Here is a 22621-nt window from a genome sequence, read left to right as displayed (position 1 = left end):
TAACAAAAGAACTGCTTGACAATTTTCAGAGGTTTAGGGTTATTTTCGCGACATTTTATGGGAAGTTCGGTCAAAAACTAGCGACAGTTTTAAAGGGATTCGCAGAAAATTACTCGACAGGCTAAGGGTTAAAGGGTTAATTGCTTTTTACAAGGAGAATGTTTAGTCGTTTTTGATCTCTAGCGAACATAATCACATTTGGGTCGTTACGGATATCTTGGATATCTCCCACCAAGGATGTGGTAGTTTTAACGTCATTAGATAAAGTAATTTTGTGACTTAATATTTAGAGAACGTGGGGTTCATCACTGAGATGTCTCGTGTGAGGATTTTCTGAGTTGAGATGAATTCTCCCTGTTTGTGTCATTATTAGTTAAATTTGTATTTGTTGTGTCATATTGATTGATCATGTGAGGAAAAAAAAGCCTAACTAGAGGCCGTACCCAAAGGCACCCTTATCAGCACGGTGAATAAAGAGAATCAGAAGGAAGAATAAAATACGACCTGTTTTGGTAAAAGCATAGAATAAGCTGCATCAAAAAATTAAGAAGGCGGAGCTGTGTGACGTCCATAAATAGGTGGGACTAATTTTCTGACTTCATAGTGTTTTATCGCATTTACACACACACACACACAGAGATCGTATTTTATTATGGAGTGTCAAGATGTAGAAACAATTTTTACTCGACTTCTGATAAGAATCTGGAGGAGGAGAAAGAGTGCGTACACTATGCGTATTTACACTATGCGTACTTTCTATTTTCTCTTGAAAATAACAATAATGAATTGTTTATTATTGTAAATTAATATCAAATTCTTTACTTTTAATTTATATTTATAGCATTTAAACTTAGGCTTTACTGAAAATAAGTATAATAAATTTTAATATCAAATTCTTTACTTTCAATTTACATTTATAACAGTTAAGCTTAGGCTTTACTGAAAATAAGTATAATAAATTGTTTATAATTAAAATTACCATGACACATTGAGCGAATTCCACCAATTACTAAAACGATAAACAACGTCATTGTCTCTCATATTTGTGCTTCATACTGCTTTAATTTTTTCAAAGATTTTTAATCTTTAGCATTTATACAATTAAAAAAGTTATTTTAAATTTAAATTCATATTATGGAACATTTTAATTTTATCATTTTAACAAATTACTTTAGTGCTACGTAAAGACGTTAATTCCTTACATACCAGTAATTAGACAATTTTCATTATTTTCTAAAAATTTTAAATCACGCCATATTCTCTGTAGGCATACTAAAATTCTACGCATTAATAAATAAAAAAACTAATTTCTCACAATGAAAGAAACCATATAAGAAAATAAATACTACAAATTTTGATCAGTAAGCAATGCTTCACATACGCACACACACACATATTATCAATGAACACATATTATCGAGTGCAATTACGATACCAACAACTACGTATTAAAATAATGAGGTCAGCGTTACTTATAGGGTCAAAGTTGACAGTGTTGCTGCTGTTTAGTAGATCGTCGGACTATCGATATTTATCATAAGTCGGAAAATATTATCAACATATCAAAAACAAACAATTAAAAATACAATTTAAATAACAAAAGATCACATTTTTCTTCAAGCACTCCACCCAACACAAAATTCTTTTTCAAGCATAACTCTATGCACACTTCCCTACAAAAACTTTTCCAATCTGTCACAGTAATTTTAGCGAGTAATTACGATCGTATAAAATCATTCCCGCACTTACCCGACCACATATAGGTAACTCACAAGATACCACACATGCTCAATGCCACACATCGATACTTACATTCGCCTCCAATAACTCTACACAGCCACTCAAAACTATCTATAGAGTTCTTTCGCTCTACTAGTTTCAAATCAGTTTCACAAATGGGGCATTTATACGATCTTGCAAGCAAACGTTTCTCCATACACCACTCAATAACGCCTTTTTTTACCTCTTTGCTCCAACTAATAAAAAAAATCAAGATTCATATAATCATCCATTTCTTTCTTTTCTGTATTTTAAGAAGTTACGGTTATAGTTTTTAAATCATGCATTCAATATTTTCAATCGTTTGATAATGTTTGTTTTCAATCGTTTGGTATCTTAATAATACATTTGTGAGAGATAACTCATTGCGTTAAATGCTAACACTACCTCACAACACACAAAAGTATATTTATAATTAAAAAACTCTCGCGCAGAACATTATAAATTTAACATTTCAATTCAGTTAAAATATAATTTAAGTTTTCTTCAAATAAGAATACTGTTTAGAAGCGCAAGCCAAACTTCTGTTTATGTTACTTCTCGCCCTTCAGCGCATGCTCAAGAATTACCATCCAGGCGAAACAATTCGATTTGTCCATGACGTCAAAAATTCAAAAAGTGGGGTAGGGTTTGGAAATACGCATGGCATACTTATAACTTGTTTTTAAGAAGAGGCGTAACCAATATTACGTCATAAAAAGGCGTGGCCAACATGTACATCGCAATCGTAAACACCTCATCGACTGAAGCAGCCTATTCTGCGTTTTAGCCACTGTTTCATCCAGCGAAAAAAGGTTGCATGCGAGGCGAAAGCGGAAGAAGAAACAACACAGAGCCCGTGAGGAGAGGTCGATGAACTTGGTTCAGCAGCGAGGTGGTAGCAACGTCAAGTCGATTTTTCCATGATGTCAAAAATTCGAAAAGTGGGGTAGGGTTTGAAAATACGCGTCCCAGTTCGGAATGACTGAATTTTAGGGTTTAATTGCGAAGAATGTGATATTTAATAAATAAAGGTTATAGAGAAAATGTTAAAAAAAATAACGCTCCTTCGGACGTCATTTAAATCTGAAACCTTTCAGATTTTTTTTTTTTTTTTTTTGCATATTTTGTTAAGAAGTACTGCACTGCCTAGTATGATCAGTTTTGAAAAACACCAGAACATTTAATTTCTGTCCGAAAGTGCGGTTTGTTAAGCCTGCAGTTTTATACTTTAAAAAGTATCGTATAAAAGTGTTGGCAACACAGGATTTTCTTGTTTTGATATACGGTAATTTAAGTGTATAGTGTTTCGGATATGTAGCGTTCGTAAATTGTTATTGTTATTTTTTTTTTATTTTAGTTATAATCGGAGGCAACTTTTATTTTTTAGAATTGATTTTCTGTGTTTGAAGTAAGTAATTTTTTATTTATTCTAGGACTTCACTCGTATCCAATTGTATGTAGCTATCCATACATAATATTAAAAATACTTTTATTAGCCCTAATGACAGTACATTTGATTTCATTCAATAATTTTTGGCATTATTGTTCATATTTTCTGTGGAATCAGTTTTATAGTTTAAGAATGAATACTTATAAAATGAAAGTTTTTTAAAAGTATTTTTTTATTTAGTCTGTGGTATAATTTCATTCCTATGACGATCTGTTTAAAGCCCCGGCAAAAATATAAACTTGTTTATAAATGATATTTTCGCCGTGAAATGAACGATTTTATATTTTTTTATTCATAAGTAATTACGCTGTTTGGGATTTTCCCCAGTTTTGTTTTAATTTATTTGTACGTTTCACTAAATTTATTTTGTAATTACATGTGTGTGTTGTAAATTATACATTTATTACACTGTTAAGTTTGTCTGTGTACCGCAAATGATGATATTTTATTGTGCAAAGTTTGTGATAATAAAAGTCAGTTCATTTTTTAATGCTAAATCCATTTTATTTTGTTAATTGTATTTCTAATATAATCTGCTTTAAATATTATTTTTTTTTTAAATTTTTAAAAGAACTTTAATTTTTTTTTCTATTATTTTGTAATGACAGATTGTGTATGAAGAACATTATTGTGTCAAATATTTTGGAATTTAAATCTCATTTCAGAAACTTAAAATTTTTGCTAAAATAATGACATTTTTAGTATATAATTTAAAAAATTTTGCTGAATTGAAATCGATTTGATTTTGATTGATTGATTGTAATTTTACTTTTTTTTATTGTAGGTGTGTTTTTATGTTTAATATTATTCATAACTGTGTGTTTCCACACTCTGACTCAGAGTTTTTGTAATAAATAGATATAATATATTTGCTAAAAAATTTCAGTTTGACTTCTAAATGTATAATTTTAATATATTCTACCCTGGAATGCCTCATGTTAATATAAATTTAACAGAGTGTGTGAGGACAAGCACTGTAAGTAAACCTTAATTTCCCATGCCATATAAATAAAAAACAGGAATCATTTGAGTTACATGTTTAATTTACAGATTTAAAGCATGGTGAAGTAGTGACTTTTGGCAAACATGTCACTTTTATCTAACATGTCTCTGTACTTTATATATAATCATATATAATCTTTCTTGGTTTATCCAAAATAATTATTTTATGTTTAAAAAAAATTATGACTTACAAATAAAATTCAAATATTTTACATAAATTACTATGATGTATAAGAACAGCCATCTGAAGGATGGTTGTATATTACTAAATGCTTCCTGAATGCTGTATTGAAAATAAGCTTTATTCAGCTTATATAGTATGAAATGAAAATTTCATTCAATTGCAAAACAGAATGTTATTAGACAGAAATGAAAATTTCATTCTGTCTAATAACATTCTGTTTTGCAGGTTTGAAATTATAATGCTTAAAATAGTTGAAAAAATTAGTAATATTTTTAGTTTTCTAAAAACCAGTTCTAAAAAGATACAAATCATAAATAAAGTGCTTAGTGGTCATCTTATTGCCTCTGATTCATTGCAAAAAATACCACTTTTAAAATAGTTGAAAAAATTAGTAATGTTTTTAGTTTTCTAAAAACCAGTTCTAAAAAGATACAAATCATAAATAAAGTGCTTAGTGGTCATCTTATTGCCTCTGATTCATTGCAAAAAATACCACTTTTAACTCTAGTTCTTGGGAGTGTTTGGTAACCTTGGAAGGTATTCTAAATACTTCTACAAAGATGAGATTTTTATTTCTTTTTTTATTAGTGTTCTCTTTCTCTTTTCAAAACGAATTCTGGGAAAGGGTGGGGATGATTTCATTTCAGTTCCAGCTTTGATTCCAAGACTGATGTCCAAACGTGAATAGTAAAGTGCTCATCGGAATCAGTAGGTACAAATCACTTGTCATTTTATTTGTCAGGGTTCACATGGAGATAGAGATAAGCTGTGGAGAATAGCAATCTGTTGGATGTCATTTTGAATGTGATTGCCAAACAATATCTAGAAATAAAAATTGAATAACTAAGTAATAAAGAGAGAAAGGGGGGAAAACTATTTTATTGGCCCAAAACACCAAAAAATGATTTACAGTGTATTGGTAGTTACTGGATGACTATCAAGTGCCCTTAATTTTATATAGCTGCTATTGAGTACCAGTCAAGCAGAAATACTAACTTCCACTACAGATTTTTAAGCTGAAAAGTTAACTATTTAATAACTATGAAAGTAAGTAGCAATCTACATGTAAGTGATAATGCAAAATGTGTTTAAAATACCAGTCAGATCTTTTTATAAAGTGTTTACATTTAGTGAATATATGAAAGTTGTGTAATTTTGCAAAACTTTTCTTTCTTTCATAGTAGTAATGAATCGTAGCCAGTCATCACACTGTGATCTTGTTTCAAAATATGGGTTATATCACAATGTTTCTGATGCTAGCTTACCTCCAAAACTGGAAGATATAAAAAGACAACTAAAAGAAGAAATCCGCAAGGAATTAAAAATAAAAGAAGGTGCTGAAAATCTTAGAAAAGCTACAACAGATAAAAAGTCTCTGTCCAATGTTAACTCAATCGTCAAAAAGGCTAACAGTAAATTGCATGAGCTTCAGCAAGAATTGCAGGATCTTAATGCTTATATGCTGGTCATTCAAGGACAAAGTTCTGATTTAAATTTTACTGGTGAGTAATTGAGTTTAAAGTTAGTTTTTCTGTATAGTGTTATCTTATTTATAATATTGTGCGATATCAACTTGTAAAATGCATCATTCTTTACTGCTTGTTTTCATCAATATGATGGATTGTGATATTGTTTATTTCTTATGGTTTTCAATACTACTGGATTGATGTATTGTGGAAACTGATGCTTCCATGTTAAAGTGGCAACCATACTTAGTTGGCAAACTCACAGACTTAATCATTCAGTGTGTAATGTTGGTATCTTCTTAACCAGTTCCCTGTTCTGATAAACGTAAACATTTCGTGCCATTTTTCTCCTCCAAAGATAAACTTTTTGTGTCTAAAACTTGCCTAAGAGTATTTCTTTCCTCCTTATTCAATGTCTTTCCCAAATGGTTCACTAAAACTGTCTGGGTACCAGTCTAGCAAAATGTCTCCAGGGATAACACTGCGTTAAGATAAGATGACCAGAGATTTTAACATTGGTTGACTTGGGGGTGGGGAGGGGTCTTGATTAAAAATTTGGTCTCTATTGAGCAACGAAAATTTTCATAGAATGCAAAAATAGCATTGTAATATATTTTTTAAAATTTCAACATAAGAACAATTTACAAATATAATACATTATAAAATATAAAATTTATACATAAATGCATAATAAAAACTAATACATACATACATAATAAAAGTTAATACATACGTACATAATAAAAAATTATGTATAGTATTATTTTATTCTTTGGCATATTTCTTATTTGGTTGAATTTTTTTTTATTAAATTGCTGTTGTTCTTTGAAAGGTCATAAAATTTTTCACAAGAATTTTTTATATTTCATGGATAAAATGGCTTTTAAAGTGTCAACACTTACGTAATTGTGTTTTTTCTTATGTCCACACTTTATTTACTGTAGAAAAACGCAAACGCGTTCAGTCGCAGCATTAATTCCTGGTAAGGGCAGCACTATTTCCACAATTTTTACTGCATTATTATATGGAACATGGTTTGTTTCAAAATGATAAAATATTTCTAACCATTTGTTATCTATTGTGATTTTTGCTGATGCCCAAGATTTAACCCTTTCCTTATCAATATATTTTTCTAATAATGATACCTCATTAAAAAGATCATTTTCAGAAATATTACTACATAGGAAATTTTGAGTAATATGATCGAATGATTTTTGCACATCATTCCAATTAAGTTCTTGTTTTAATGTAACCCACTGAAAATGTTCAATATCATTGTAATGAGAACTACTCTCATATACGCTCTTGCTTTACGACAAATTTCTCGAAAAATATCTTCGGCGCGAAAATCTATGTGGCCGTATTACTACCTAAATTTTTTGTCTACATTTCAAACTTTAAGCCTAAAATGTCTGCAAAAACCACGTTTTGAACACAATTTAAGCTAAAAATCCGAAACAAAAACAAAAAATTTAGATAGCAAAAACGTAAAGTTTCTAACCAAAAATATTTGACAAGAATCCATGTACAAAGCGATATGTTTTAACTTAAAGAAACATCACAGAATTGCACAATCTATGCAGTGAAGAAATTTACGAACTGCGCACACCTAGCTTAAATAAATTAACATAACAATAGATTTCAAAGAATACCATGTACACAGCTTTCTCTTAAAAAAATCTACAAATCACACAATCTAGGCAGCAAAGGAATCTATGACCTACGCACACCTCGCTTTAATAAATTAGCATAACAACAATAAATTTCAAGAATACCATGTACACAGCGTTCTGTTTAAACTTTAAAAAACATCTACGAATTGCACAATCTCGGCATTGCACACTAATCAACAAAATAAACAAATAAATTTCATTCAATCAATTCAAAAAACAACAATAACAACAAATTCGTACTAAAAAAACAATGAACATAACATTCCACAAAATAAGAACAAGAATAAAACAAAATGCACTTACCATGAATGAATGCTTCTTCGAACAGCAGAAATACCAATTTCAAATATTACCAAAACAATTTCACCACAAATTTCTTAAAAGCATCTTCTCCCGTTTTAGAACAATGATGGTAAAATATATAAACCATCAAATAAGTCGGCAACATAGATTTAACATGCCACCATGTAATCTCTATTTATATGATAGCCAGACTCACTATCCACAAAATTGATACTATGTTTCACATACAAATGTTCAAAACCTTCTTCTCCTAAATACTTGTAGAATTTCCAGCCACCCCAAAAAATAGTGTACCAGGCCACGTGACTAAAATTTTGCCAACACGTCTTTCATTACATATACGCCCTTGGTTGCATCATAAATCATTTAAAAACCACACACTTCATGAACCAACTAGTAAACTAAAACCTAACCACTACAGTAGTAAAACTTAGGAAACTAAAATCACTGCAGTAGTAAAATCCAAGTTTTCCACGTAAAAAGGTTTGCCATAGAAACCAACATCGCCCCCAAAACCACGGCAGAACATGCAATTGCGCCAGAAACCAGCGCGCAACGCATATCGCTGCATTTGGTGACCTGAGGGTGCATATAAGAGTAGAGCCTTGTAATGTACACATCCACTCTTCTCAATAATCTATGCAGTTGCTATAGGACTTTTTAACATGATTCATGATATCTGCAAAATTTATTACACCTTCTTCTTCTAGCTAGCATATACTGTTATGGATAGTTAAAGAAAAAAAAATTATTGGAACTACTTTGATATACCCCCAAATCGGAAATTTGGCGACTTTTTTCCCTCGCCAAGCAAAATACCTGTTTTTGGCGCCTTTTTTTCTCACTAAGATGGATTCTCGCTAAATGCAAATAATTAATACATAAAAAATACAGAATCATTAAATACAAAAAAAAAAAAAAAAAAAAAAGAATTCATAAAAAATACAAATAAATGACACTGAATAACATATTATATACAATTTTCACAAAAATTTTAACAAATACAATTGAAAATACGTGTCGGCAATCTAATAAAAAGAATTATTTATACAGAAATTTTGAATTCCTCCCAATTTACCCCAGCAGCAATTTCAATAAATCTATTGAAACAATCAACATTAACCACTAAACATGATTTACGAAACATGTACATCGCAAGGTAAAATTTATAATCTGCCTTGCGATTGTACGTAGGCAAAGAAGCTTTAACATGCCTCCACGTACTTTCAATTGTATGACACTCGGAATCGGGGTGTACAAATATTAAAGAATGATTTACCTTTAAATGCTCAAAACCCTCATCCGTCAAACAATCATAACTTTTCTAACAATCAGAATAAACAGACGTACCTGGCTTAATCCATTCCTTAATTACAGACAACAATGTCTCCAGAGACCTATCATGCACAGCAACTAAAAAAACCTTATCTGATCCCCTTTCAACACCACCAAAAACCCACTGACCTTCAATACTATGACCCCTATTGTACTTCCTTTTGCCAAACTTCGACTCATCTATTTCCACAACAACACCATCACCACATACCTTCTCAGAATTCTCCTCAATATAATTCAAAATGGTCTCGTTAATGAATTGCCTCAATCTGCTAAAGTAGTACTAGAGAAACCATACTCCTCTGCAATCCTACCTGTCTTAGTGCCTCTCAAAATCTCATACGTGATCAACAAAACCTCAAACAACTTAAGCTTAGACTTCGAAAACCAAGAATTATGCCTTATCAACATTTCAGTGCAGAGTCGTAGCTAGGGTTTTCAGCGCCCAGGGACAACTGAAGATTTCGTGCCCCCTACTGCTTGCCAAGGATGGAAAACATTTAATTCTAAAATGTCGTAACATCAGTTTGGCGCCCCTTGGATTCTGTGTCCAGGGACAGATGCCCCCCTCTAGCTACGCCCCTGTTTCAGTGTTGCACTGATTACCACCTACCATTTTGCGACAAACATACACAAATCCATCCAAATACGACTTCTTCAACTTCTGTTTCATACCAGACCCACATTTCTTACACACTGCAGCCTTCAACAATCCAACCTCCATCAAAAAATCAACATCTGCATATCCTGAGCCAAATGATGCAAAAATAAACAATTAACAATACCTGGCCTTCCAACTGTCGGCCTACCTGACGAAAATGAAGCACAACTATCAATTTTCCAACTCAAAATTCCCTGAAACTTTATATATTATATACAGTAGGCATATTGAAAGCTAAAAGCTAAAAATAATTAATAGAAAAAAAAAATATAATTGGAAAATACAACCAGATTTGCAGCAAAATACAGCAAGTCAGAAATCCGCCTGATCACTTCACAAAAAAATGGCGGTAAAACATATATGAAATCCAAAAATTGTTGCCACAAAACTTAAAAAAAAACTTAAAAAATGGTACAAAATACAAGAAAATACTAAATTTGGCAACAGAAAAAACCTAAATTGGCAACACCAAAATAAGAAACAGCAACCCTAAAACGTCTGTAGGGAGTGCCAGATTTGGTGCGTAATTTTTGGCAGGGTAACCGCTCTTGACACTGGAATTTTCTAACCGCTCTTGACACTGGAATTTTAAATTATTAACTTCATTTGCTACTTCAATTACCGAAATTTTATCACCTTCAATAAGTTTTGCAGCATTTTGAAAAAGAACTGCTTGATTGTGTACAAACTCTAGCCAAATTATTGAAGATTCTCTTAAAAAAAAAAACTCTACTAAAATTATAGGACGTTTATCCTGTGACAGAAAGTAGGATTTCAAAGGATCATAATTTTTCAAAATTCTTTCGAAAGCTGGCAAAAGAGCTAACCAGCGCGTTTTATTGTATCAAAGTATTTTCTGATATTCGACTTCCACCATTTCACAAAATTTTTTATGCTTTTCAACATGCATAGTGTATATATAGAAGTAAGAATATATTTTAATAACAATATTTTCCACATCTACGGGCAACAAGTCAGCAGCTGTTTGAATGGCATTATGTATTATGTGTGCTGTACGACCAACACCAATAATGCTTTGATTAAGGTTTTTGTTTAACTCATAGAAAATATTATTTGTACCTCTTCTTGCTTTTCCTCCAAAATTTGTGTTCATGTTATCTGCTCAATATGCAATCACTTTATATTATAGATTGTTTTTTTCCAAAATATTAATAATGGAACTGAAAATTATTTCGGAAGTTTCGCCGTGCGAAGAAACAAAATCTAAAATTCTAATTTTTTATTCCAGTTTCCAAATTAAAACAATCTATGGTTCTAAGATTCGTCAGAATATATGGATATAAAATTAATATTTTGTAGATTTTGTTTTTAAATTCTGAAAATGCATATGGGGAAAGCACATTACACACATTACACAATTGCCTCGAATTTTGTTCCTGCATAGGCAGATTTTTTGTTGAATAACTTTTGGACAATGTGTGATATGTAATCCATAGATCTTAAAGAATGATTGTGATTAATAGCATGAAAAAACGTCAAGTCCTTCTGATAATGCCAATTTCTTCTCTTCGTCTCCATAAGTTGTTTTCCGAAAAAATTCCTGTATTTTGGAGGAAGGGGCCGCAGTATTTAAATACCTTTTGTGTTTCTGTGTTCCCAAATGCTTTGAAATATTATTTTACCCACATACGAAATAGAAAATTCACCATTACATTTCTCACATTTTACTATGTAATTGCTTTTGATTCTTTTTAATAAAAGGAAACTCGCATCTTAGACCTCGTTGAACTTGCATCCTCTTTTCTTAATTATGCTAAAAATCTTTAAAAAAAATTATATTATAAATTATTATATTCATATTGCTTAAAAACACAGTAAATAGGTATATAATTATGTGAACATATTTATTGTTAGTTTATAAATTAATTTGGTTATTATAAAGTAACTATATTTAAAAATTTATTTCAATTTAAATCCTATATTTCTTTCTAAGTAATAACAGTACTGACTTGTATTATTTTCCTCTGAATTTACTGTAACGTGAGTCAAATGTGTCATTTTCAAGACCGGTACTAGACCTTTTTGTCGCCACTATAAAAATAAATAATACGATATAATAATAACTGATCAATGATGCGAACTTTGATAAACAGTTCTCGACAATAATGTTTTCAACAATTATTTGTTATTATTAATTATATTATTGATTTAACATCGTAAAATTAACAAAAATAATATAAAACTCATATCCTGTTGAAATAGCCACACGGCCGCCAAAAAGCATATATTCCCTTCCCGTTCTCCCGTGGTTGTCTAGCTTGTCATGCTTCCAAAATCAAGATTTCTTTAAAATGTCATGAGACATGGGACAAATTGTTAAAAATCGGATCTGTCCAACCAAAAGCGGGACGTCTGGTCACCTTGCGTAAAGAGTCATATAAATAAGATACAACTGTATTTGATTGTTTATGACAGGGTTTCTTAAACTTTTTTCAGTTACGACCCCCCTTTTATCATTGAGATATTTTCGCAACACCCAGGACCCTATAATATTTTAAAAAATTTTGTGGGATCCCATAAGTATTGTGCAAATCCGACACAGGCTTGAGTGAAACTATCAATTTTTTTCATTTGTACTGTAATATACTATTTGAGTTTTAGATCATTAACTTTAATTTCTCATTTTAAGACATAGAATAGAATTTTAAATAAGTATCAGACGAAGTGACAGTATCACTTGCAAAGCAAGGAAAATGAACGTTTATTTGTAAAAGGAATGTGTCAAAACATTTTCTTTTCTTTTTCTTTGTCTGTATTGTCTTATTTTTATCTATTTTTAGATGCATTGTGTAAAAATATTTGGTAATTGTAAAATTATTATAATAAGTTAAAGAAATATCAAAAATGCTAAAATTTTTGGGTACCCCTGCTGCAGGTTCTGCGACCCACAGTTTAAGAAACCCTGGTTTATTATACTAGTTATTTCCTAAGCATTTTAGCTATTTTCGCTCCTTATTCTTTTTAGATAAAAAAATTTCCTTTGTCAGAGGCTAGAGTAAAAGTTTTAAGAAAACAGATCATATCCTCAGCTACTTGTTAGAAATTGAAAAGATAGCATTTAAAACCTTCAAATCTCTTTGTTTTGCGGCGTGCAATGAACTGGAAGTTGATCTGTCAGCACTATCCTTATCTTCAGGGAGATGTTTTTATTTTATTCGCCTTATAATTCCTTACTAAATGTAGTATTTCATCTCGATGTACTCCTTCTTTGATATGATTTAAATCAAATTCCTCGTCATTATAAATACCACGAATACACATCAAATAGTTTTCAGGTTGCAATTTTCTAATTTCGACTATGCGTAATTTCTGCTTTGCGCATGCGCGCGTTGAAAGAAATGTTTAGAAAAGTAAACAAATAAATATTAAGCTTTTTTTTTTATATAAACTTTTATACCCTTTAGATCATAATTGCTCTTTATTTCATAAATTACGGTTTCATATTTTTAATTTTATAATTTCTGCATGTCATCTTACCAGATTTAAACTGATGATCTATAATCTGGAAAAACTGATAATCCGGAATCACAGAAGTCCTGACGAGTCTGGATTAAAGACTTTTGACCCAAATATTTCACCCTTTTTTGTTTATATATATATATATAAACAATAGCTTAGAGTAAATTGAAGTGTGCCCTTAGTATTATAGCAAAGTTCTTGTTTCATTTATCGCCAAGTTGTAGTTTCATTTATGGTAACCTGAGTTTTTGAATGTTATGGAAAGTCTATTAAGACATAATCAGTTGCGTGATTGCGGTAAATTTTTAATGATGGGAAAAGATTTGGATTTGTAAGGGCTTTTGGTATGTATTTGTTAGGAAGTGTATTGCTTGTTTTGTGGTTTAGATGATAGAATGACTGAATGTGGTAAGATTAATTTGAAGTTTCTATACAATTTGGAATGAAAGGGATAAAAGAGCATTAATTGACGGGTGTGTAAATGAAGGTTTCCTTAGTAGCCATTATATGTGTCCTGTTTGTAGGAAGGAAATGCGTATGGTCGAACATAAAGATCGTTCAGATGGCTTTGAATGGGTTTGTCGTAAGAAAGGTTCATGCAAGAAATGCCACCGACAGTTCGGCACTACGGAGGATATTTTTTAGTCTTGTTTTTGTGAATTTACGTGGTGACCCCGCTATACGATTCTAGTACTGATAATTTAAGAAGTTTTTGGTTGCTGTTAAGGAATTTTGTGCGATGCAGAAATTTCTAAATAAGGTAAGTGGATATTTGCTTTGTGTAGTGCTTAGATGCATAAGAGGAATTTTCTTTTTTATGTTATTTTATTGTTTATTTAAAATGTAGTTTATTGAGATTATGTATTTTTTTGTTTGGCTCTACTGTAGAATTGGGTGCTCCTTTGATTTTTTAAGTGAAAATAGGTTGATGTGTACATGGATAAGGGGACTGTGCAATTCTCTGATGGTTTTTTAAATGAAACTAGGTCGATAGGTTTGACTTGTTCTTTTGTCTTTGTGTAGTGGTGATTTTTGGTGCAAAAGTTGCCACTACACAAAGACAAAATAAGAAGTCATCTCCTACACAAAATCTGCTACACAAAGCCAAAATAGCAAGTCAAAGAATTGCAGTAACTTGGTATCCATGTACTGTTAAATGTCGCCAATTTTCCTCAAGGGCCATCCATAAATATATTTTTACCAAACATTTTACCAAACAAAACAATTAAAAAAATATGTAAATATGCCTAGTATTTTCACACTAATAAGCTGCAGAAAAATATCATTAAAGATTATTTTATATATAAAGTAAGTATTGTATATAAAGTAAGTATTATATTATTTATATATAAAGTAAGGAATTTAGAACTAATGTTTTACAAAGACAAAAATTTTGAAATTTATAATTAATAAATTTCAAATAATCTAATAAATGCAACAAAGGATTTAATAAATGTAAAACCAAAACTTCCTTAAGAAATTTAAAGGGAATATAAATAATAATAGTAATATATATGAAAAAATGAATCATTTCCTACTTAGGTCAACAAAGACAAATTTTGAAAATCCAAAAAAAGAAAAATTTTTGTGAAAAAACTGTATTTACATCAAGTGTCATCCACTACAAGTTTAAAAAAGGTATTTGAACTTTGGACGAATAAAAAGTATTTTATTAACGATTAAAAATTTGAACAATATACAGTCAAAAGTCGTTAATTCGGACACCCATAATCCGGAATGATCTATAATCCGGACCTCAAAGCTACAAACTTTCTGCGCATGCTTCGCGTTCACGCATGCGCACAGGCGTTTACGAGAGCGCGTAAGACCCTTACGGCTGCGAATATGTTTGTGCGCATGCGCGTTTAATGTTTAACGCAGTTATACGCTAAGCTAAAGTTATCTAATTCAGTTAATGTTGCAGATTGCGTTGTTCCTTAATCTTCGAATTTGATCCGGCTTATTATTTTTTGCAGACTGTTAGAGCAATTTTATAAAAGTAAGCTTGAACTTTCGATTATGTCAAATAAATTTCCGATATATATTTACTACAAAGCAAAAGTATGTTTTGAAATCCGAAATCTGTTTATCAATTTCACGCTGCTCTGCGGCAGAGGGGGGGGGGAGAAACGTCATTATTAGATTATGATAGATTAGAAAGATTATGTCAAATAGAATTTCCAATATATATTTACTAATATGTAATTTGTATCTACAAAGCGAAAGTATGTTTTGAAATCCGAAATCTGTTTATGAATTTCACGCCGCGGATTGGAAGTTGATCTGTCAACACTATCCTTATCTTCAGAGCAGATGTTTTTATTTTATTTGGATTATAATTCCGTACTAAGTTTAGTATTTCGTCTCGATGTACTCTGTCTTTGATATGATTTAAATCAGGTTCGTCGTCATTATAATTCGCTTCCGATAGTGAAGAAAGTGACCCAGAGGTTATTGAAAACGAAAACATTTCGATTGACAAATTAGTCGGTATTGTCAACACAGCAATTATAGGACTTGAACAGCGGAACTTTGCAACTAAACAAGAAATTATGTCTGTTTAATAGAATTAAAGAGAAAGTATTATCACATAAAACGAAGCAACTTACATTGAAGGAAATGTTTAATAAAGTAAACAAATAAATATTAAGCTTTTTCTTTTTGTAAATTTTGATACCCTTTAGATCATAATTGTTCTTTATTTCATAAATTACGGTTTCATATTTTTAATTTTGTAATTTTTGCATGCCATCTTACCAGATTTAAACTGATGATCTATAATCCGGAAAAATCGATAATCCAGAATCGCCGAAGTCCCGACGAGTCCGGATTAACGACTTTTGACTGTATAGGGAGAGTGTGAGCTAATAATAGGAATTTAAAAAGAGCATAACACAAGAGTAATTCAATCAACTTCATTGCTACTTCATTGGGAAAGGAACACTGAAATCAATTGAAATCTCTCTTTTACAAAAATCCTTGCTTTTCTGTTTCCAGAATTACCCTATGAACCATTTCAATGTATTTGAATTATAATAGCTCACCCGAAAATTCTGGCCCTTCCCCAAAGCAAGGGAAAAAATTCAATTAGAACTTGTACTTTAAATAAAAAGAATTTTATTTTATTTAAAAAATTGAAACCAAAAGTGAATAATTAAAATACTTCAATGAATAAAAAAAATATAAATCAAAATTTTACTTTTAAACATACAGTCAAAAGTCGTTAATCCGGACTCGTCGGGACTTCGGCGATTCCGGATTATCGATTTTTCCGGATTATAGATCATCAGTTTAAATCTCGTAACATGGCATGCAGAAATTACAAAATTAAAAATATGAAACCGTAATTTATTAAATAAAGAACAATTATGATCTAAAGGGTATCAAAATTTACGAAAAGAAAAAGCTTAATATTTATTTGTTTACTTTATTAAACATTTCCTTCAATGTAAGTTGCTTCGTTTCATGTGATAATACTTTCTCTTTAATTCTATTAAACAGACATAATTTCTTGTTTAGTTACAAAGTTCCGCTGTTCAAGTCCTATAATTGCTGTGTTGAGAATACCGACTAATTTGTCAATCGAAATGTTTTCGTTTTCAATAACCTCTGGGTCACTTTCTTCACTATCGGAAGCGAATTATAATGACGAGGAACTTGATTTAAATCATATCAAAGACGGAGTATATCGAGATGAAATACTACACTTAGTACGGAATTATAAATCAAATAAAATAAAAACATCTGCCCTGAAGATAAGGATAGTGCTGACAGATCAACTTCCAATCTGCGGTGTGAAATTGATAAACAGATTTCGGATTTCAAAACATACTTTCGCTTTGTAGATACAAATTACATATTAGTAAATATATATCGGAAATTCTATTTGACATAATCTTTCTAATCTATCATAATCTAATAATGACGTTTCTCCCCCCCCCTCTGCCGCAGAGCAGCGTGAAATTGATAAATAGATTTCGGATTTCAAAACATACTTTCGCTTTGTAGTAAATATATATCGGAAATTCTATTTGACATAATCGAAAGTTCAAGCTTGCTTTTATAAAATTGCTCTAACAGTCTGCAAAAAATAATAAGCCGGATCCAATTCAAAGATTAAGGAACAACGCAATCAGCAACATTAACTGAATTAGATAACTTTAGCTTAGCGTATAACTCCGTTACACATTAAACGCGCATGCGCACAAACATATTCACAGCCGTAAGGGTCTTACGCGCTCTCGTAAACGCCTGTGTGCATGCGTGAACGCGACGCATGCGCAGAAAGTTTGAAGCTTTGAGGTCCGGATTATGGGTGTCCGAATTAACGACTTTTGACTGTATATCATATAATCCAAAGTGCTGTAACTTTAGTGAAATTATAAAACTTTGGTGAAAAACAAGAAAAAAAAATCAATAAGGACTTGTACTTTAAATAAAAAGTATTCTATTTTGTTTAAAGAATTTAAATTGAAAGTGCATATTAAAATACTTCAGTGAAAAATATATAAATCAAAATTTTACTTTTAAACATATATCATATAATCCAAAGTATTTTAAACTTTAGTGAAATTATAAAACTTAGGTGAAAAAACAAGAGAAAAAAAACAATTAGAACTAAATAAAGAGTATTCTATTTTGTTTAAAGAATTTAAACTGAAAATGCATAATTAAAATACTTCAGTGAATAAATTAATCAAATTTTACCTATACAGTACAAAGTCTTTAATTCGGACTCGTTGGGACTTCGGCGATTCTGGATTAGAGTTTTTTTCCGGATTATAGATCATAAGTTTAAATCTGCTAAGATGGCATGCAGAAATTATACAATTAAAAATATGAAACCGTAATTTATGAAATAAAGAGCAATTATGATCTAAAGGGTATCAAAATTCACAAATAAAAGCTTAATATTTATTTGTTTACTTTATTAAATATTTCTTTCAATGTAAGTTGTTTAAGTTGCTTCATTTTTTGTGCTAATACTTTCTCTTTAATTCTATAAACAGACATAAATTCTTGTTCAGTTCCACTGTTGTCCTGTAATTGCTGTGTCGAGAATACCGACTAACTTGTCAATTGAAATTTTTTCGTTTTCAATAAACTCTCTGTCACTTTCTTCACTATCGGAAGCTTTACATCGAAATATGCTTTTGCTTTGTAGACCCTTTGGCAGCTTCAGAATCAGAAACTTTTTCTGACATAATCGAAAGTTACTTTTTATAAAATTGTTCTAACAGTTTTCAAAAAATAATAAACTGGATCCAGTTAGAAGATTAAGGAACAACGCAATCTGACCCATTAACTGAAATAGATAATTATAGAATTTTAGCCTAGCTTATACCATCCGTTATACATCAAATGCGTATGCGTAAACGTATTATGTGCATGCGCAGAAAGCTTTGAGGTCCTGATTATAGATCATTCCGGATTATGGACAGCCGGATTAAAGACTTTGTACTGTATACATATATCACATAATCCAAAGTATTTAAACTGTATTGAAATTAAAAACTCAGGTGAAAAAACTTAATTGAAACTCACATTAAGTAATTAAAAACCTCGAGCATTTTCATTAGATTTCAATGCAATTCTCGATTGTAGTAACTTACAGGTTTGCCATTTTGACTTCGTTGGCGAAAGAAAACAAACTTTGGCGAGAAAGTAATCGCTCAAAAGGCTGAAATTTGGAACATAAGAAGGAATTGTTGAAACCAAAAGAAAAACTTTAAATAATTGACTGAAAATTTTAAAAATTTTGACAAATAAAAAGATTACAATATTATTGAGAGAAATGAAATTTTTGACTCTTTGAAAAGTCGGAATAAAGAACATTCATTTTAAAACTTTAATTACATTTTAAAAACAGTTATTCTTTAAAAATTGCCTAAAAATTGGTCAAAAAGTTTTTACTAATTGTCCTGAATAATTGAGTAGAAAATTCTAATTTTAGATTTTTAAAATTGTGAATAAAAATTACAGAAAAGAGTTAGAAAAAGGAAGTAAATGAACTATTGTTAGAAAAGTAAACTTTGAAAATGTACAAGGCCCTTGTTTACTGACAGAATAGTAATTAAAATAAAAATAAAATTTATTAGAAAATAAAAACTTATAAACCCTTTAAAACATCCTTCTTTATCCTTCTCTTTTGGAGCTTTCAGATTAAAAATTCATACATTTAAAAAGTAATATAGAGTGTAGATTATTCCCGATATCTTTGAAAGGCTATTATTGAATTTTAAAGGAATTTCATTATCTTTTAAAATTTTAGTGAGAATTATAATTTCTTCTTTTTGTGTTTCTATATGAGTGTAAATGTTTTTAATTCTGCTGATTTGGTTAATAATAGTATTTGCGATAACTTTTTTAGATATGTTGGAGTTCTAATTTGTAAGTTTATTAGCTAAAAAATTATACACAGAGAGATATGAAAATGTGTATTTTCAATCCATTCGTGGATATAATATTGGAAACATATTCATATGTACAAAAGTACATTATAAATTATTAATTTTTGTATGCTTTTATGTGTTTACAATTAAAATAATGCTTAAGTGGCTTTTGAAGTAATAAATTCACAATAATAAAAAGTTAGTATTGCTTCCTCATACTAATAATATTCAAGCCACTTAACTGCATAACAAATATACAGGAAGAAGGTATGGAAATATTTTTAAAGAAGCTTTTAAATTTCAGCAGGGCAAATTTATGAGCACAAAAGTTTCTATTAAAGAAACTAATTTTATATGCACATATACAAACAACTTGTGTTGCAGTTCTTTCTGATTTTTATTAAAAGCAAGGTGTTAGCTGAGATTTCCAATCTTTGTTACCACAGTGTATGTGGTACAGCCTAATTAAGTCAGGAAAAGTGCTCTGAAATAATAGGATACCAGATGTCTGTTGCATTAACACTCCATCCCTCCCTCCTCCCGTAATGAAATTCACAATTTTTAAAAATAAATTTCCTTTTGCTGTAATTTTAACAAGTTGTTTAATAATATTCTCAAAATATGCTTAACAAATATACACAAAGAATTAAATTGCATTAAAATTCTAGATTTTTCATATAAATTAGTATTAAATAAAAAAATTTTGTTAAAAGTTTTGTGCTGTAATTGTATTTTATACTGTTGCAATTAAATTTTTATGCAGTGATTAAAAATGAAGTTTTTCAAAAGAAAATTTAAATTAATCTGTTTTCATCATTAAAAGTTTGAATTTTGCTTTTTTTTCCCCCTGCTTTGTTCGGACAAGGAATCATTTATTGTTTTGTAATAATTCTTAAGAATATGTCAGTAGCCACATGCACAAGCAGTCTGCTGGACGAGTGCTCATTTTCACATGCCTCAAATGGCAAATGTTTTTTCATCATTATAGTGTTGTTGTCTTTAGAGTTTCATTGTAAAAACTTCTGGCACAAATATACACAGTAAAATGTCCGAAATCTGGACGTCCAATAACCCGAATGATCTAAAATTCGAACCTCAAAGCCACTAGCACACCACCACATTGAATCAGTTTAGAACCGAGAAGTTTTGCCCGAAGATTGAAAACTGAGCATCATCTGTCCTATACACAAAAAAAGGAGACATTTTGGAATGTACCAACTACAGGGGAATCAGTCTCCTTTGTGTTTTCTACAAACTATTTTTCAATATACCTTTTAGTAGACTAGTAACTTATACAGAAAATATTGTAGGTGATTACCATTGTGGTTTCCGCAAAGAAAGATCTACAGCAGAACAAATCTTTAACATTAGGCAAATTTTGGAAAAAAAAACTAATGAATATGGCATTGCAATGTACCATCTTTTTGTTGATTTTAAGACTGCCTACGATTCAGTAAATAGAAAATATTTAATTGAAGCTATGAGAGAATTTGCAATATCAGAAAAACTTACAAATTTGGTCACCATTACTCTCACTGAGACAAAACTTAGGGTTAAAAATCCAGAATAATCTGTCTGAGCCTATTGTTGTTTCAAATGGGCTCAGACAGGGTGATGCACTGGCCTGCTTGCTTTTTAACCTTGTCCTCCAAAAAATCATAAAAGACTCCAACATTTATACTCATGGAACTATCTTTAACAAGGTCTGTTCAGATTTTTACGTTTGCTGATGATATTGACATAGTCGCATGCACTCCCGAGTCACTTAGAGAGGCTTTTACATCTCTAAAGGCTGCAGCCAGCAAAATGCATCTAGCAATCAACCAAAATAAAACTAAATACATGTCATGTGGTAATAAAAGCAATCCTTATTTTGAAATTGGGAATTGCAAATTTGAAACTGTTAGCAAATTTAAATATTTAGGATCAGAAGTTAATACTCTCAATGATTTAATGCCTGAGATCTGTAGTAGTCACAGATGCTAACCGATGTTTTTTCGGTCTAAAAAAAATACTTGAAGTCTAACTTCACTAGCAGAAAAACAAAGATTCTAATTTACAAAAGCTTAATCAGACCCATTTTTACATACTTTGCCTGGGCAATGACAGAAAAAGCTAAAAGTATCATTTCTGTCTTTGAAAGAAAAAATTTGAGAACTATTTTTGGTGGCATAAAGTGTAACAGTATCTGGAGGAGAAGAACTAACTCTGAACTCTATAAATCATTTAAAGAAATAGATGTAGTAAAATGTATAAGGATTTAGAGAATTAAATGGGCAGGACACCTGTGCAGAATGGATGGAAATCGAGTAACTAAAAAGATCTTCTCGGTCAGACGATTCGGCACCGAAAATTGAGGGAGACCTTAACATAGGTGGCTCGACTGTTTGGAAACAGACTTAAGAATTTTTAAAATAACCAATTGGATGTCCATGGCAAGGGAAAGAAGAGCTTGGAATTCGATTCTGAGGAAGGCAAGGGCCCATCCTGGGTTGTCTGGCCATTGAAGAAGACAAAGCCACCACCAACTCTTTTTTTTAACAATTTTTTTAAGCTTTATGCATGCACATTTGATTTTTTTTTACCCATAATAAAACATGGAGAGTTCTGATACTTAATTTCACTTCGTCACTAAATAAAATACTTCATTATTCAAGAAAAAATCATTTTACCATAAATTTGCATGATCAATAATTTGGCTCCTTACCTGTGTATCTGCTTGGCATACATCCCATACCGAAACATTCTACTTAGAAGCTTCATTGATTTTACACTACTAATATTTTATATCCCTGATGCCAACCTGGCGAATCATTATTATATTTTGCTTTTATCACTGCATATTTATCAACATATGATAACTTGAGTAATAACTCATGCAGCGATGCCTAGATAATTTTTTTTATATTAGTAA

General features: G+C 30.7%; 1 protein-coding gene across 2 annotated transcripts in view; it reads left to right on the top strand.

The window, feature by feature from the left end:
• The first annotated feature begins 3011 nt into the window (after positions 1 to 3011).
• The window catches only part of Pkn (serine/threonine-protein kinase N), a 157002-nt gene continuing 137392 nt past the window's right edge, over positions 3012 to 22621 (top strand). The window contains exons 1-2 of one of the 2 annotated variants that reach the window (XM_035377398.2): positions 3012 to 3169; positions 5579 to 5899. In XM_035377398.2, the coding sequence (XP_035233289.1) occupies positions 5584 to 5899 (316 nt within the window). In that variant the 5' untranslated portion in view covers positions 3012 to 3169; positions 5579 to 5583. The remainder of the gene's footprint in view (positions 3170 to 5578; positions 5900 to 22621) is intronic. The other variant, XM_035377399.2, reaches the window with a different exon arrangement.

This window comes from Stegodyphus dumicola, chromosome 4, assembly GCF_044657685.1.
Source record: "Stegodyphus dumicola isolate Sdum_Otavi_A_Nest chromosome 4, ASM4465768v1".
Lineage (NCBI taxonomy): Eukaryota > Metazoa > Arthropoda > Arachnida > Araneae > Eresidae > Stegodyphus > Stegodyphus dumicola.
Note: the sequence above shows the minus strand (reverse complement) of the source record. Positions and strands in the feature narration are given on the sequence as shown.